This window comes from Conger conger, chromosome 11 (genome assembly GCF_963514075.1).
Source record: "Conger conger chromosome 11, fConCon1.1, whole genome shotgun sequence".
NCBI classification, from domain to species: domain Eukaryota; kingdom Metazoa; phylum Chordata; class Actinopteri; order Anguilliformes; family Congridae; genus Conger; species Conger conger.
The window spans coordinates 7,822,747-7,839,888 of record NC_083770.1 but is presented as its reverse complement, the minus strand read 5'-3'; the positions used below and the strand labels follow the sequence as shown (position 1 = coordinate 7,839,888).

At 46.6% G+C, this 17,142-nt stretch overlaps 1 protein-coding gene across 1 annotated transcript in view; it reads left to right on the top strand.

Moving 5' to 3' along the window:
* trim36 (tripartite motif containing 36) overlaps positions 1 to 17,142 on the top strand; it is a 34,588-nt gene that overhangs the window by 9,713 nt on the left and 7,733 nt on the right. Inside the window, 6 exon segments of the mRNA XM_061261413.1 lie at positions 2,761 to 3,104; positions 3,690 to 3,836; positions 4,354 to 4,449; positions 7,628 to 7,881; positions 9,756 to 9,877; positions 14,305 to 14,610. Coding sequence (XP_061117397.1) covers positions 2,761 to 3,104; positions 3,690 to 3,836; positions 4,354 to 4,449; positions 7,628 to 7,881; positions 9,756 to 9,877; positions 14,305 to 14,610 — 1,269 coding nt within the window.

The following is a 17,142-nucleotide window of genomic DNA, read 5'->3' as shown; positions in this document are numbered from 1 at the left end:
GTGGACTTTACCACTTTTTAAATGGGGTGTTATCTATTTCTGCATACACAATAATAAAGTACTCATTTACTAATAAAAATACATTTTATATTTGTACTGTTGGAGATATGACATCCCTGGTGAAAAATAAGTGAATTTTTAGGGCCAAATATCTCCAAAATCAAAGTAGATGTGAGATGAGATTAAATTAAATTTCATTGCGACACCTGGCAAACTTTAAATGCCTCAACTGGGAAAACAAAATGGGGTATGGAGCTAAAATTCAGGAATTTTACATCTCATAATTGTCTACCAACGCAGAGAATTTCAAGAGGTGCTGTGGTGCAACCTCCAGGAGTTGGCATGGCACGGGCCATTAATATATTGTATTTTTTCCGTAGTATTCAATCTTGAAAATGAACTACTAAAACTTTTCATGATTACGGTTATTGCTGTTCCATAAGGAATAGACTATTTGTGCTACAGTGAAAACTTCACCAACCTGAGGCGACAGCCGCATAACATTTACAGCGGAAATTAGTTTCTCATATTTGGTTGCCAGTTCCGACATTAAACCGAAATCCCCGTTCTAATTAAGGATTAACGGATATTGCTTTCCTTGCCATTGAAATCCCCGTTGGTTATACCGTCGCGCTGTGCCTCAGAGCCGTGTTGCCAGCGATGGGGCTCCGCGGGGGGGGGGGCCCCTCTGCATCGGCCGTGCGACACGCCCGCGTTTCTGACCCGGCTCTCTCTCCCTCCGCCCCGCCAGTCGCCCCTCCCCGCCCGCGTTCCCGCTGCCCCACGGCGGAGCGGCCGTCTGCAGGCAGCGCCTGCCGCCTCCCCCCTCCCTGAGCCACACACCCACAGTCTAAGTACACCGTTGCTCTTTCAATCGCACCACCCCACCCCATCCCCCCCCACTACACCCTCCAGGGCCAGACCACCGCCCACCCACCACCCTGTCTATCACATACACCCCTCACCCCCCACAGACAGGCCACCCAGCTGTCCGTCACAGCCAAACCCCCCCCCCCCCCCCCCTTCATTACTCCACCTCCAAGGCGACAACACAGTCATCTGCTTGACTTTATTTGCATTCATGGCATGTAATCAAATGCTTGTATGTTTTCTGTGCACCCACTGTGGTGTGGACTGCACGTTTGTCCTGTGCTAACGCATTGCTTGCTTTGTGTGTATTTTGTTGCCTGCCTGCTTCCGTGTTCCACTTGCTCCTGTCCTGCTATTCAGTGTCCTGAATGTTTTATGTTTTATTTTTTATTTTTTGTGTTGTTGTTTTTTTTGTTTACCTCACAACTAATTAAATGACCCACAATGATTTTTCTCTTTGCTGCTCTCGCTATGCTGCTGTAGCTGTGGCTGTAAAATTTGCAACAATTTGTGGTTTTCCCCAAACATCTCTGTAAACGAGTGTTTAATGCATTGAACTGGACGACTTGTTTTCAAAATGAATCAGACTTAAGTCTGCTGGTGAACCATTGCTGAAGGCCGCACCTGTTTTTTTTTTGTTTGTTTGTTAGTTTTTTGCCTGGCTTTAGAGATCTCTTCTGACTTGGACACCTGATTGAATGCGCCTCCCCGGCTCTGGTTACGTGCCACTTCCACAATTTTGCCTGCGCCGCGCTCCGACCTAATTTCCGCAGGGTCAGCCACCGAACCCCACGACTGCTGTCGCATGCTTCCGGTGTAGGTGTCACATGTTACACCAAGTTCCTCCGCAAAATATCCCTCACCCGTGGGTCCTGCTTCGCCGGCTAGCCGCCCGGCGCTAACGGAGAGTGTGGGTCACGCTTACTGCCAGAAAGTTTGTCACCCGACCTCTGTGCTCTCTGCTAAAATGAACAACGCATTCAGCTCTGCAAACTAAACTCCTTTTGTCCTTCCTGCTTCCCCTTGCGTGTAATAGAGTCGAATGTGCTTGAAAGAGCACGACGGTGCAGAAGTTTCCCCTGAGGCGTGTTTGTGTGTGCAGAAGCCAAGTCAGATTAGATCTCTCAAAGTCTTATCACTTGCATGGTTCTTCCAGTGTAAATCTCATGGGTTTTCAGTTACACCTTTTCAGTTGGTGGAGAACAGGAAATTGTTGTCCACTGGGACTTGACCACAGCCTATTCGAAGGGACCTAGAATAATCTGTGTCGCTTGCTCTGAAAGCACCACCAATTTATCGACGTGGTAACGGCTTATGAAGGTGAACGGGATCATTTCTAGGAAAGACGAGCCTCAAAGGTACTTTCCAGAAATTTCTATAAGCTGTTCTTGCTGCACAGATTAAACGATAGCTATGGAAATACTGTAGGTATTTGTGAACTTCCGCAGTTTTGGAAAGGACACTAAAACGACCATGCAAGTGCAAGAAATGAAACTTGAATAGTCTCAGCCATTTTTATCAGTGATTATTTTCTGGTACGTACAGATTGCTTCAAAACTACCAAGGAAATCACATGGGTTTCTTTTGTTCCCCCAGAAAGAGGTGAATATCTAAAACAATCAAAACACTGTAAAGCATTGTCTTCATTGTGGTGTCCAGATCATTGTGCACACTTGATGTTCTCTCTCTCTCTCTCTCTCTCTCTCTCTCTCTCCTGTGTGTGATCCTTTTGTGTGAATGACCCCGTAACTATAGCAGCCTGGGAATGTTTTTTTTCATCATTGTAGGTTACTGGTACTGAACTTGCAAACGGGGGCCCCCCGCCCTTTTAACCCCCCTTTTTCGAGTATCGCCGTCTCTCATTGTGTCCCCTTGTCGCTGTCGAATCAGGGTCCATCTCCTCGCCCGGCTGGAGGCGGGCCTCGATCACGCCCCGCATCACCACCTTCCCCTGCCCGGGCTGCCAGCACGACATCGACCTGGGCGAGCGGGGCATCAGCATGCTCTTCCGCAACTTCACGCTGGAGTCCATCGTGGAGCGCTACCGGCAGGCCGCCCGCGCGGCCGTGGCCATCATGTGCAACATGTGCAAGCCGCCGCCGCAGGAGGCCACCAAGAGCTGCATGGACTGCAAGGCCAGCTACTGCAACGAGTGCTTCAAGCTCTACCACCCCTGGGGCACCCCCAAGGCGCAGCACGAGTACGTGGGGCCCACCACCAACTTCAGGCCCAAGGTGAAACCCCCCTCTTCCCCCGTACCCTACCCCCGCTCCTGCCTGGCTTTGTGTCTTTGTGGAATGACACCAGGGACTTGGTTGTAGTGTCAGATTTTGCGATTTTGGCGAAGAGCGTTAAGACGCCCGTGGGGGAGGTTGCACTTTGTTGATGGGCAGTGCTGCAGTCGGGGGCTCTGTTGTGGGCGGTGTGGGAACCGTCCGTGTTTCAAAGAGTTTGTTGTATTCTGTCTCAGTTCTGGGATAACGTTTAGCATGTTTAGGGAGTGATGTGGACTATTTGGTCGACCGGTCTCTGTAGAGCAGTGGTCACCAACCCTGTTCCTGGAGATCTATCGTCCTGCTGCTTCTCATTGCAACTCCCATTTGGCACACCTAATTAGCAGCTCATTAGAATCTTTAGCTGTTGAGTGAGGTGAGCTTTGCTGAGCTTGGAGTGAAAACCAACAGGACAGTAGATCTCCAGGAACAGGGTTGGTGGGACTACTTTATTGACTGTATGGCGCTGTGCTAGTTTAGCCGTGCGGTTAGCTCCTTGACCTTGGCCGAAGAGCCTGACGGTCTGCCCACGTTTGTGTTTTTCAGGTGCTGATGTGTCCAGAGCACGAGATGGAGAAAGTGAACATGTACTGCGAGGTGTGCCGGCGTCCCGTGTGCCACCTCTGTAAGCTGGGTGGCTCGCACGCCAATCACAAGGTCACGTCTATGACCAGCGCGTACAAGATCCTGAAGGTACGTCCCCTATAAGCAAATCGAAAACCAACTCCCTGCCATCGAAGGGAAAGTACATTTATCACTGCTGATTGACCTTTTTACCGTTTACCTGCTCGAGAATGGCTGTGGTAGTTTGGCCGTGTACGAATTCACGCAAAACAGCCGTGGATCAATAGCATCTATTGGCGTGTATTCAAGTGTCGGGTGTCTTCTGAGAGGACGTGATGTAGGGCTGGCCTGAAGGCGCTTTGTGATGTTAACCTCGGGGAGAGCTGTCACCCCGTGAAATTATGGGCTGAGGTTCTGCCCTCAGTCAGTAATTTGAGATGACCTAGAACATAGGCCACCGATGCATCCATATTTAATGGACTCATTTGTTGCTATAATGTTATCTATCAAACGTCTCTCTGTTCTCTGAGAGCCCGGGCGGTGGGGGCGTATTGGGTGCACTAAATAACCGGAATCTGTCAGGAAAAGATTGGGTTTCCGGCAGAGATACTCTAGCCCTTATATGCCCTGTTATCGTTTCCAACAGGAGAAGCTTTCAAAGAGTATCCATTACCTAATCAGCAAAGAGGACAAAGTGAGGACTCAGATTTCCGAGCTCCAGGTGTTGATTAATCAAACCGAGGTGAGTATCTCATCCCATGCAAACAGACTTTCACTGTTGTGTGTGAACTATGTGTAGAGAACTATGTGTTTCCTCCATTGCTATCAATAACTCTGTGGTCGTCTATTCAAAAGTATGCTATTCAGGCTACCAAAGGATACTGTTGTATTCAAACCGGCTTGCAACATAAACTTCAATATTTGTGTCCAGAACTCGAAGTAGCTGGAAAGGAAGTTTATTTATTTAAATGTATGCAATGCTGAAGGTCCAAGTACAGGGCTGTGTATAATTTGAATTTCCTCATATGAAGCCTGGTTTATTTGTTTAGCATTGTGTGACCTTTACTTTATTACAGCCTTATTTATTATTACAACTTTATTGCTTCTTCTGTGTTTGTCCTTTGCCCTTTTATTGTGATTGTCCCTTGGCACATTTGAATATATTCTGATCACATGGTAAAGTTTCAGTATATGTTCTAGAGAAAGTTTTTCATTATGTTTGTTGCATTGCGTTTGGACCATAGTATGTTTTATTAAAACCTACAACTGTAACATAACTCTATACAGTATTTTCTGCTGCTCAGCTGATATGGTTAAGAGAATGTTCTCTGTGTGCCTACTTTGTACATGTTTTTCTGTTTTAGCTAGCTTTTGCCATCTTAGTGTATGACAAAGCTCACTCAGCGAAGAAATGGAGCATGATTTCTAGTGTAACGTAGTTGTAGCCTTATTAAAACTATTGGGATTGCGGTGTGGTAGGTGGCGGGGGGTGTTGATTAGTTCACTCAAAAGGCCTCCGCCAGTGGCTTTTTATCAGGGGGGAGGGTGATGATGCAAGGTCAAGTGATTCTGTTTTGTTTTTTTTTCACACATTCCAGGCATTATTGCCAAAAATAGCCTGCGAGCGTGAAGAGTGTCAACAGCCAAAGGACAGCTAGCTAAACACTGCCATGTGTCTCTGCTCATGAAACCTTTGACTCCAGGTGGCTATGACACTGTAGTTTTACTGTTCGAGTTTCATACCTTCAAACATGTTTTACCTTATCTTAAATGTGTCCCTTCCCCCACAAATCGAATCAGTTTTGTAACGACAACTTGCCGGGCTTAAAGTTCTCAGGCCCTGTGCCTGATTTCATATTCATTCAGTTTTTCAATTTATGTAACACTTAATTCAATACGTTGTACATATTTCATCTTGGACAACTTTTCAGGCTCACAAATTATTTATTGCTTTAAATCCCTGTAACTTGTAATTACCAGCACACAGGTAGAAGTTCCTGAATTACTGGAGAACTGGTTAAGTCCCAGTAAGTGATGTCTGACAGTGACTTACTGCCTTGTTGCTCCTTGAAAGCTGTCTCCAGTTTTGTCATCGGTGTACTTAGTGTGACTTAATGGGAAGTCGAGTAATTACATCTATATTACGAGCAGTAATCTCATGTGCAGCTTCTGACCCTGATTATGTGCTCCATGTCTATTTGTTAAGTGAACTTACAAAGAAAAATGTACAAGTAAAAACAGTAGTAATTGCACAGAAAATGGCTCTGGTGCATTTAACAACATGTCTAAATGCGTTTTAACTACGTGGGGCATGTATGGAAGAGCAGGAGAAGATGGTTGTACTAAGTGCGTTCATTATTACTGTCATGGCTCATCTTGGTCTGTGCTGTGAACAGACGGCAGCTTTCACTGGCTTAAATGCGGGCAGTGGACTCTCACATCCCACACTTTGTGATGTTAATGGAGCTGGCTGGGGGTTGGCTTGCACTCAATAACTTTTAGTTCCTCTGAAAGAACCAAATAACCGCTCTGCTCTCCTATGGGTGGGAACAATGTCTCCAGCTAAAGGGATTCCTAAGTGCTGACAAGCAAGGTAATGGTTTAAAAAGCTTTTCGAAACTCTTGAAAATCCTTTAATAGCGTTCACTGTCCCATATCTTAAAGTTATCATCTCACTGGAATGGGAAATTACATTTTAATTTGGAATAAACATTACATTACATTACATTACATTACAGTCAGTTAGCATACACTTATCACTCCAGAGCGGCGTGCAGCAAAGTGCAAATCAGAACCAGGGCCAAGTGCATTGAAAACCCTAGAGGAAAGTACAGTTCCAAGTCCTGGAGTGATCACACGGATAAAACTTGAACCCTTGAAGAGTACATCAACTTTCCAAGTAGCATACCACCGTTGGCAGCTAGAATACCCCGAATTCTAAAATAATTAGACATGAGTTATAAATTAATTTGATTGATACTTTAAACACACAGCTTGTGCCATAAGTGCACCCTCATTTGTACATTAATTATAAAAATTTAAATGTCAAAAGTGCCGAGCTGAAGCATGTTAGGTCTTATTTGTAACGTGTTCCAACGTCGGTAATGGTATTCCAGTACGGGGATCCATTTGACCAGCTCCTCCCTGCTGTGTGAGTGCTTGAGCTGTTAATCACTTTTCTTTCTCTAACCAGAAAAAAAAGTTTAACAGTAAATTTCTTAACAAGACAGGATTCGTACGGGACGCCACATTTCACCAAATATGGGCATATTCTGACTTGTTGGCTGACGTGATTGACAAACTGCCAGTAGAAATGTCACGTAGAGGATCCAAGCTAGTGCATGAATTCCTGGGATGTGTGCAAAGTAATTGCTGGGACTTGACCCAGGTAAAACGCAGTGCTCATTGTGCGATACTGTTATCCTGGCCTGGTCCCTTTTGGTTTTGTCTGCATGGTAACTTAACTGTGGCCAAACTACTGGGTGCCTAAGTAGACATTTTCATGTTTCTTCTTTGGGGGTGATGTGTAGGAAAGCTCACGCTGGCTGAAATTCTGCACATTTTGGAGTCTGGCACCTTTTCAGTGCTTTTAGCACTTTCTAAGTTTGCCAGATAGAGAAAATACTCCGCACCACCCAGCTAGCACAAAACATTTCCTGGAATGTTTCATCAATGTTATAACATTGGCACTACGTGGCTGCAACCTTGTGCGAATGTTTTTTGCATTCCATGTGAGCAGGTCTTAATGCAGAAGGGACTATTTAACACCCAAATCAAACTCTCAAACCATCCAATTTCTCAGGCGAAGTAACGCGATGAAGTTTGGCAGCATTTTAATACTAATTTTCATTAAAGGAATACGCCCGCAGTTATGGGTCGCCATCTCAAACCCGGTTCCTCCTGTGCTTCTCGAACGGCAGGAAAACGGGGAGACGGCGGAGAGGGAGGCCAACGAACACTTCGACCGGCTCTTCCGCATCCTGCAGGGCAAGAAGGAGGACATGCTGAGGTCCATCGAGGAGTCCAAGACCCGGCGCCTGGGCAGCCTGCGCGGCCAGGTGGACGAGTACCAGGGCATGCTGGAGAACAGCGGCCTGGTCGGCTACGCCCAGGAAGTGCTGAAGGAGACGGACCAGTCCTGCTTCGTCCAGACGGCCAAGCAGCTGCACATCAGGTCCGGGGCCGGCCGTCCGCCCGCACCCGCCCCACACCCGCCCGTACTCGCCCCACACCCGCCCGTACTCGCCCCACACCCGCCCGTACTCGCCCCACACCCGCCCCACACCCGCCCCACACCCGCCCCACACCCGCCCCACACCCGCCCGTACTCGCCCCACACCCGCCCGTACTCGCCCCACACCCGCCCGTACTCGCCCCACACCCGCCCGTACTCGCCCCACACCCGCCCGTACTCGCCCCGTACTCGCCCCACACCCGCCCCACACCCGCCCCACACTCGCCCCACACTCGCCCCGTACTCGCCCCGTACTCGCCCCACACCCGCCCGTACTCGCCCCACACCCGCCCCACACCCGCCCCACACCCGCCCGTACTCGCCCCACACCCGCCCCACACCCGCCCGTACTCGACCCACACCCGCCCCACACCCGCCCGTACTCGCCCCACACTCGCCCCGTACTCGCCCCGTACTCGCCCCGCACTCGCCCCACACTCGCCCCACACTCGCCCCACACCCGCCCCACACCCGCCCCACACTCGCCCCACACTCGCCCCACACCCGCCCCACACCCGCCCCACACCCGCCCCACACTCGCCCCACACCCGCCCCACACGACCTTCTGTCTACGTTCAGAGTAGTTCTGAGCTCCTAAGCTTTCACGTCCTAACACAGCAAAACTGAAACGCAGAGCAGTTCAAGATGACAGGCACCCGAAAAAGTACTCTATCAAGTACAATATCAAAATCCTATCAAATTGCCCAAGAAACCGCATATTTATGACGGCGACTCATTTTTGTTAAAATGTATATCCTTTTAAGGTCAGGATCGGTCGTGCTGTAGCTGAACAGTTGCCTTGCTTAAACAAGGCAAACAAGCCTTGCTTGCCTTGCCCCTAAATCTTCCGGGAAGGCTGTTACTTATCAGCAGTTCCTGGTCCCTTTAGAGCTCTTAGTGTTTGGAATGGGATTGGGCGCTATTGCATGTTGAGAGTTGGAATCTCCTTACACATAGACCTCTGTCTAAGGGGTCTGCTTTGGAGAGTGCCTGACCCACGTGCTTGTACGCGTTCTGCTGTTTAAGGGTACACGTGTGTGCAGATTTGTCCTGCAGGTTTAATTAACAGGCATTAACATTTTCTGCTTTAATCCTGGTAATTGATCTCCATTAGACTCAAGCAGATTGAGACCCTCAACAGAAGCTCTTAAACGTGAAGCCATGGTTGTCTCCCTCCCCTTTTTCACTGGTGCAGTAACCAGTATACTTATATTTTGTCAGTCTTCAAGTGTTCCCATAAATATTCAAGGAGGTTGAGGTCAGGTGATTGTGGATTGTCCAGCACACCTTGCTCTTCTTTGGTCTTCGACTAGTTCTTGCAAAGCATTGAAGTAACTTTCATTTGTTTTAGTTTCTTCATAATCCAGGATTACATGATTTACAGATTTTCAATGTAGCCTCAGACTTTTGGACCCCCACAGTAAAGTGCCAGTGTAGCATAACGGTTAGAGCACTGGGGTTACAATTAAGGTCACAGGTTTCATTTCCATGTCGGGTACTACTACTCTTGAGCTTCTGGACCTGACTTGCTTCAGTAAACTCTCCAGCTGCATAAATAATTGTATGCAAAGAACGCAAGTTGCTCTGGGTTTAGACTGCCTGCTTTATGCCTAGAATGCAAATGCAACTATAGTCAAATCTTTGACGTGCCCCCATAAATGCTTGTGACTTGCTGAAAGTAGGTCTGTGTTCAAGGCAAATTATCGGCAGAATATTTGCATTGCTTGCATTTCTTTTTAAAGGTGAGGTTCTTCTCCTCGCGTGTTACGTCTTGCTGCGTTTTGGACCGAATTCTGTGCCTCTGCTTGCTCCAGGATCCAGAGAGCGACCGAGTCCCTGAAGACGTTCCACCCGGCCGCGGACCCGACCTTCGAGGACTTCGTCCTGGACGTGTCCAAGGAGGAGGCCCTGCTGAAGGAGCTGTCTTTCGGAGGAGGTGGGGGTCGGCTAATCCCCTCGCGGGTCACTCTCACTCGCCACTGCGGCTGATCCTGTCGGCTTTACTGTTGCGAAAGCTCCTTAACCGTATGCTTCCAGCGCTGGGCCGTCGAGAGTATGCAGTGCTTCTTAGTCCTGGGCTTCGCACCACGCCTGATGTCTGAGCGTTGACCAAACAGGAAGTGCGCACTGCAGTTTGTTTCTAGAAAGTTCTGACTGCCTGAATTAACTACTATTGTGTGAAAAAGTGGAGGGGGGGGCGACCCTTGAAGTGGTAAATGGGCCAATTGTGAAGGAAGTTGGTAAACAATTGTTTTTGTTTTGAGGTTACAATCGGCTGTCCCTGGCTAATGATTCCTAAATGCTTGGGCAGATGTGTGCTTTACAGATTAATGGGCTTAATTGTCTCCTGGTTATTTAACAGAACGATTGATGCTACTGGTTGGTCTTCACACCTGACTGCCAGGTAATGGGAGGGTGGGAAGCCGGCAGTTCTTGGGGCCTCGAGGACTGTGAGTTGATGATCCCTTGTTTACTCTTTGAGTATTACCAGCGAGAGTCCACGTCATCGCCTCTTGTCGTGAGCTGGGATGAGTGGACCAGGCTAGTCCATCTCTGGGGGGACAGGGGTCAAAAGAGGGGCTATTTAGGAACAGTTCAGCTGCCCAATCCTCAGAGCTGCATGTTTTATCCCTGTTAGTAAACGACCAGGTCAGCGTGAGGCCCTATTTTGCACCAGGCTTTATCCAAGGCCCTTTAAAATGTTTGTGTCCAAAAAAAAAAAAACCCTGGGAAAATGTATGGTTGGACATGAATTGGCATGGTTTGTCTAACTAAATGCAGTACTCTAATTTGGAAATGGGGTTACATCTAATTTTTAGAAAGTAAATGTGGAAATGAACGTAAAGTTACAGTTTAGATGTACATGGTAATTGATGTCTGTTACGATTTTATTGCTGCTGATTTATGCAAAAATATTTCATGGTTTACATTTGGAAACAATACAGAGGAAGGGCTCGTTCCAGATGTGAGTGCGGCTACCGACCTTCAAATGACCTCAAACCTTGGTTAGGCTCCGTGCTGCTTTTCGTCGTGGCTCATAAACTCAGGTGGAAATTTATGCTCGCTCGTGTGAGTGAGTTGTTCTTTTTTTCCCTCCTGTTGTCGGTCCCGTTGTTTATCCGTTTCTCCTGGTTTTCTGAATTTCCTGGAAGGGAACAATAAATCATGTCTCGCGCTAACGGCGAGCATTTCTATTCAAAACGCATAGACATGGATGAGGAAATTTTACAATGTGAATCAGTTTGCTGTCAGCAAATCATTGAAAAGGATAACGGAGATCAGCATTTCTCTGAAGCAATCAATGAGTTTATGAGTTGGCGGGGGTGGCAGGGGTTTGTGTACATTTGTGTGCTCTGTTTGTAACTGGGAGGAAGAAGTTAAACTTCCTCATGACTTCAGCTAACTCTAGGGAAAATCCAGTGCTTTGCTAAATTTTAATGATTCCTTCCCAGTGTTTTTTCTTAACAAGATGAACCGGCTGTATGCATCATCCACACCCTTTAAATGGATTCTCTTTAAAACATTCACCTTGGGTTATTATATGAGCGCATAAAACCGAACGGAGACCAGGGCGTTTTTGGCTGTGCCCAAACGTTAAAGTTACAATCCGCTGCACTTTCAAGGGTGCGTCCCTAATGGTTTATGATTGTCTGTTAAAAAGAAAAGGACACACAATTGCTCGGTAAAAGTGTCCTTCATCGAAAATGCCTATCCTCTCTCCAATAGAAACACTTATTTTATTAAAAAAAAATAAAAAATAAAAATGCCACGGGATTTCCCTGGAGTCATTATCTAATAATTCATTTTCTAAAATGTAATTTCCCTTCCCAAGGACATCCAATTAAATGGTGATTCTACAGCAAGCCTCCCAACGGAGTTATCAGAGAGCGATCGTAATTTCTGTCCGAGATCCGCTTACAGGAAGCTCTTTTCAAACCCGGTGCACGGGGCCCTTGTTGCGTGCGCACCTTTGCTCTGGTGCGACTGACGCCGTTTAAATCCTGTTATTTCACTCCTCAAAAAAAAAAGGAATAAAGACCACCTCGCAGAGGCCATCAATTGCTGTGCCTCTCTTAACGGCTAAGTGGAGAAACCCCTCGGCCAGCTTGGGAAGCGGGAGCCCCTGTGGATTAATGTCCGGCATTAATTGAATTGATTTCGTGGAAAAAGAGCCAAACGCTGCAAATCTGTCTCCTGCTTTATGGATGGGCTTCCGTGGCTGCGGATCAAAGCGAGCCCGCGTTTCACAACGGCCTTCAGAGTGAATCGTCCTCCAACTGCACCTCTGTGGTTTAAGTCCGTCTTTTTCAATTTTATAGATGGCGTATAACGAGTAACGCATGTAAATCTTTGTGTTAAGCATTCAGGACGTATTCAAAACCTTCCCGTTTTCTTTATTCGGCATGGCCGCTCTGCCGCTGGAGAGCAGACTCTTCTCTTTCTGCGGCTTTAAGCACCTCTCGGGCAGATCGATAGTTCTTGTTCCAGAGCCGAGCTCTCTCCGGCTCTGTGCCCAGACGTTTGGCCGCGGTCCCAACGCCGGTCTCGTTTCCCTTCTACCCTGCGGGACAGTCCGTCCGCTTCTCTGGTTGGTGACGGGAATTCTTTGAAATCTTTCATGGGAGAGACAGAGGGGATCACAGAATGCTTTTGCTGGGAACTGCTGCCGTTTTTTTTTTTTTTTTTTTTTTTTGGTTGCAATGTTCCGTTAATGCAAACTCAGCACTCTGGTTTGCATAGTCATAAATGGTAATGCGTGGCTTAGTGTTGTAAGATCGTGTATTGATTTTTTTTTTGGGTGTGAAAAGCTTCCTGCCGTCTACCCCTTCCTGTAACAGTGATGAAATGTTCTTCAGGAAATCTGCCTTGCCCTCTGAGAAGTCTAAACTGAGGCAACTTCTGCTCTTAATTATTTTATTGCCTCTTATTATACTGCATCTTGGTCATTTGTATCAGCAGCAGCTGCAGTCCCAGACTGCAGGCATTTCCTGAAGATTTCACTGTGATCCAGTACAGGAGTGAACCTACAGAGCTGTCAGAACTAAAATGAAAGTAATTGCTTGGGTCTAAAACCAGCACGCAGAACAAGTTGTGCACCCCTGGGCTAAAGAGAGAAGGCAGTGGGGGGAAAAAGTGCTACAAATGCAGATGCCAAAGATGCTGATTATGACATGATGTGATCTGGTGCCATCTGAATTTGGTGGCTGTTGTCATCTCTGAACATGAGGACCAAAGACGTGTCAATGCCAGTAAAGCAGGCCATCATTAGGCTGAAAATTGAGAAAAAAATCAATCCGAGCCATCGTTACTTCAAGAACTACTCGAAGACCAAAGAAGAGCCAAGAAGTGCTGGACAATCCACACCACCTGGCCTCAACCGCACTCGACCACACTCAAAGTTTATGCAGTAGACTATGTTGATAAATATGAAGGTGCTTTGAACAAAAGGTATAATGTTAACACCCCGCCAAACAAAGGGAAAAGCTTAATTTAATTTACTTTAATTTAAGTCACTGAGCGGCTAAGGAGTCTGCACTCTTTTGTCTCCAAGGCCTAAAATGGCTGCCGTTTTCAAAATCCGTTTGGTACATTGTTGAGGAGAAAGAATGCAATGGCGAGCTCAGAAACGACCTGGTAGACCACAGAAGACATGGGTGACCGAAGAATCCTTCAAATGATGAAGGAAAACTCTTTGTAATTGTTTAACAGATCAAGATCACTCTCCAGGATGTAGGAGTAGATGTCAAAAACGACCATCAGTTCTGCAACAAAGTGTTATGGACAGAGGAGATGAAGATAAACCAGTATCAGAGTGATGGAAAGAGGAAAGTGAGGAGGAAAAGCATACCACGTCACCTGTCAAACATGGAGGAGGCGTTATGGCTTGTGCATGTATGGCTGCCACTGGAACATCAATGATCCTATTGCCTTTGGTCCCCTAAAATTGGGGAGGGGACTGTATAAAATGTTCTTACATGGTTCAACCAATATGGATGTAAACACGAAAGCTGAAAGTCTTTAACCACACAGGGATTGTTTTATTTCTGTTTGTTTGCTGGAGTACAGGGTGAAAATGAAACATTTTGGCTTATTAATTACCTGCTTGGCTGAATTAGTGTTTCACCTTTCATGCTGCATAAAACACTGATCAACTGATGCAGTTCCAGCATGTCCTCAAGGGGAGCTCAGACTAATCTTTTAAAAAATGCATTTAATATGAATGTAGTTTTACGACTTGCTTGAACTTTGAAACTACCCCACACTTCCTTTTTTGAGCATTCTAGTTCCTGTTCACACCATAGTTCCTGAACAATGACAGTATTCTCTTCTTCTTCCCACTTCCTTCCTCCTCTTCCTCTCCAGTGCCCGACCCCCCCGTCATCGACCGGATCCGGAGTCGCGTGTACAACGAGGGGCTGATCTGCTGGGAGATCCCGGAGGACGGCCTGCCCACCGACCAGCACCTGCTGGAGTTCAGGAAGCGCGGCGGGGGCGAGGAGGAGGAGGAGGAGGGAGCCTGGCGGGTCAGGGAGAAGGTGTACGGCTCCAGCTCCGTGGTGTGCGACCTGGACGGCGACAGCGTCTACTCCTTCCGCGTTCGAACCCGCCGAGACGAGGCCTTCAGCTCCTACAGCCCGGAGGTGTCCTTCCACACTCCGCCTGCGCCAGGTACGCCCTCACCAGGGTTCACCACGGTGAACTGCGCTTATCCACGGTTTAACTGCTTACCTGTGGTCAGGGAGGGGGGAGGGGGAGATGGAGATGGATGTCATGGTTGCATTTTTGTGTGTCGGAGTATTGCACTGCCAGTCGAGGTGAAATTGGAATTGGGACCCTTTTCTAATCTCTGAAATTTGCTGTATTGAATATAGATTTTTAGAGCAGGACTGGCCTGTTCCTGCACTGTTGGATTTAATTTCAACCCTGATTTGCCATACCTGTTTCTACTCATTAGCAGCTCAGTGACATCTCTAGCTCTTCATTGAGGTGAGCTTTGTTAGGTTGCAGTGAAAACCTAAGAGAAGTGTAGATCTCCAGGAACAGGATTGGGAAACCCTTGTATAGATGAAGAATGAAGGATGTTTTGCAAGAAATAATTAAGATGTTGTAAGAACGTTCAAGCAATCCTGCAGTTTTGAGTCCTTCTGTGGGTGTAACAAATCATTAGAAGACCCAGAAAGTGCAGTGCAGATGCATGCAGTTTTGAACGGTGGACCAGTTGACGTTGCAACACTGGCAAAGTTACATTACATCACTGGCATTTGGCAGACGCTCTTATCCAGAGCGACATACAGTTGATTAGACTAAGCGGGAGACAATTGCTCAAGGGCCCAACGGCTGTGCGGATCTTATTGTAGCTGCACCGGGATTAGAACCGCCGACCTTGCGGGTCCCAGTCATTTACCTTAACCACTACGCTACAGACCGCCCATCCAGTTCTGATACGGGAACCACAAGGTTTACCGCCTTTTCAAAGCGAGCGTTCATCTGGAATGAGAGCATGCTTTAGCCTCGGCCTTAATTATGCGGAATTCACTGGCCCCGGGAGCACTGTTGACCTTTTTATTAGCTTTAGCTCTCTACCTTCAACTGGAACTGTATACAACCATTGTAAAGCCTGCTGGAACAAGAATAATATGCCTTTAACTAGTGTGCACATCAGTATAATTGGATTTCCACTGGTTATCCCATTGTTTGGTTCTCAATTACTGCATCTTTGTCATCATTATGACGTTCAGCTAGACTAGTTTAGCCCTAATGCTGAAACCAGGACAGCCACGAAGCTAATGTTTGTAGTTGCCAAGCCAACTGGCCTTTTTTTTCCCCCTCCAATCGTTGTTTGATTTCTATAATGTACAGTAGTTACCTAACCTAGCCAACTACCTGACCAGTCTCTTCAATGCAGCCTGGACTAGGTTCTGTTTTATATCCCTCAATTTACTTAAGACTCAAATTCAATGATTTTATTGCTATAATCCCAATCACAAGGTATTGTGAGATTGTGTGTATTTTCTTTGGATGAGAAAAGGCTAAATTCACAAAATCTTTAAAACGTCTTGCAAAAATGTAACATACAATCATATCTCCAGGAATTTTTGACATTTTTTCAGCATTGAGGTCACATGTCATTTAACATAATTTCGCTGTTGCAAAACTGACCCCCCAGACCGCCCCCGCCCACTGACCTCTGACCCTATTGTTCACGGTGCTCCTGCACATTCAAGGCGAGCTGACCGTTATGACATCATGCGTGATTAAGCCTTTGCCTGTTTGTGAAAGGTTTCCAGTGGCGTGTATACAAACGTATGCATGACTGGAGTAGTCACTAAAGTGGGTGAATTTGGTTCCCCGTGTTGTCGTCTTTGTCTTAGCGACAAGTGGTGGTTACAGACTAGATAAAATTGGTAGTGCTTTGTCTTTTGTTATTTATTTTTCCTCTCTGTTGATTTAACTTGAATGGGGGCACTGTACAGCTGCCGGATGGGCTATTATTTAACAAAACAATGGGAAGAAATGCGTGTAATATAGCAGGTGGGAGAAGGAAAACGGAGCTCGGGGTTCTGCTTTACTCTTGGCTCCAAGAATCCACATAATTAGACTCCTACTGAAACTACACATAATAATTGCCACTCTTAATAGCCATAATAGGATATAATAGTCATAATTTGTATAGTGTATACATAATCATCATGCTATGAAGCATGGTAATGTTCTCATAAAGCATCCTAAGGATAAAACTGAATGTTTTATTTAATATGGCGGGACAGTTTAACAAGTTCTCATTAAGGGATTCCTTGTACTGTACTGCACAATAAATGGTATTTGTGTGGTCTTGCGATTGTGTACATGGCAGACATCTTTATCCATGCTACAGGCTGGGTGTAGTAATTTAGGAAATGTAGTGAAAATGTAATGGGGGTGGGGGGGGTGGGGGGGTGGAGATGGAGATGGAGATGGAGGGGATGGATGTCATGGCTGCATTTCTTAGGTGAAAGCGAATTTTTAAATCACCTCATTGAAAATCTGTCAGGGTATTTCTTACACAGATTTAGGGAAGATCCAGCAGATGTCTACTTTCCTGAAATGATATTTTGGATTAAACACAGACCAGTAACTGCCAGTATTCATTTCCAAGATGAGCCTTTTTTTCTTTTTTTTAACAGCGAGAAGACGTGTTTATCACTCTTCAGTGCATTGAGA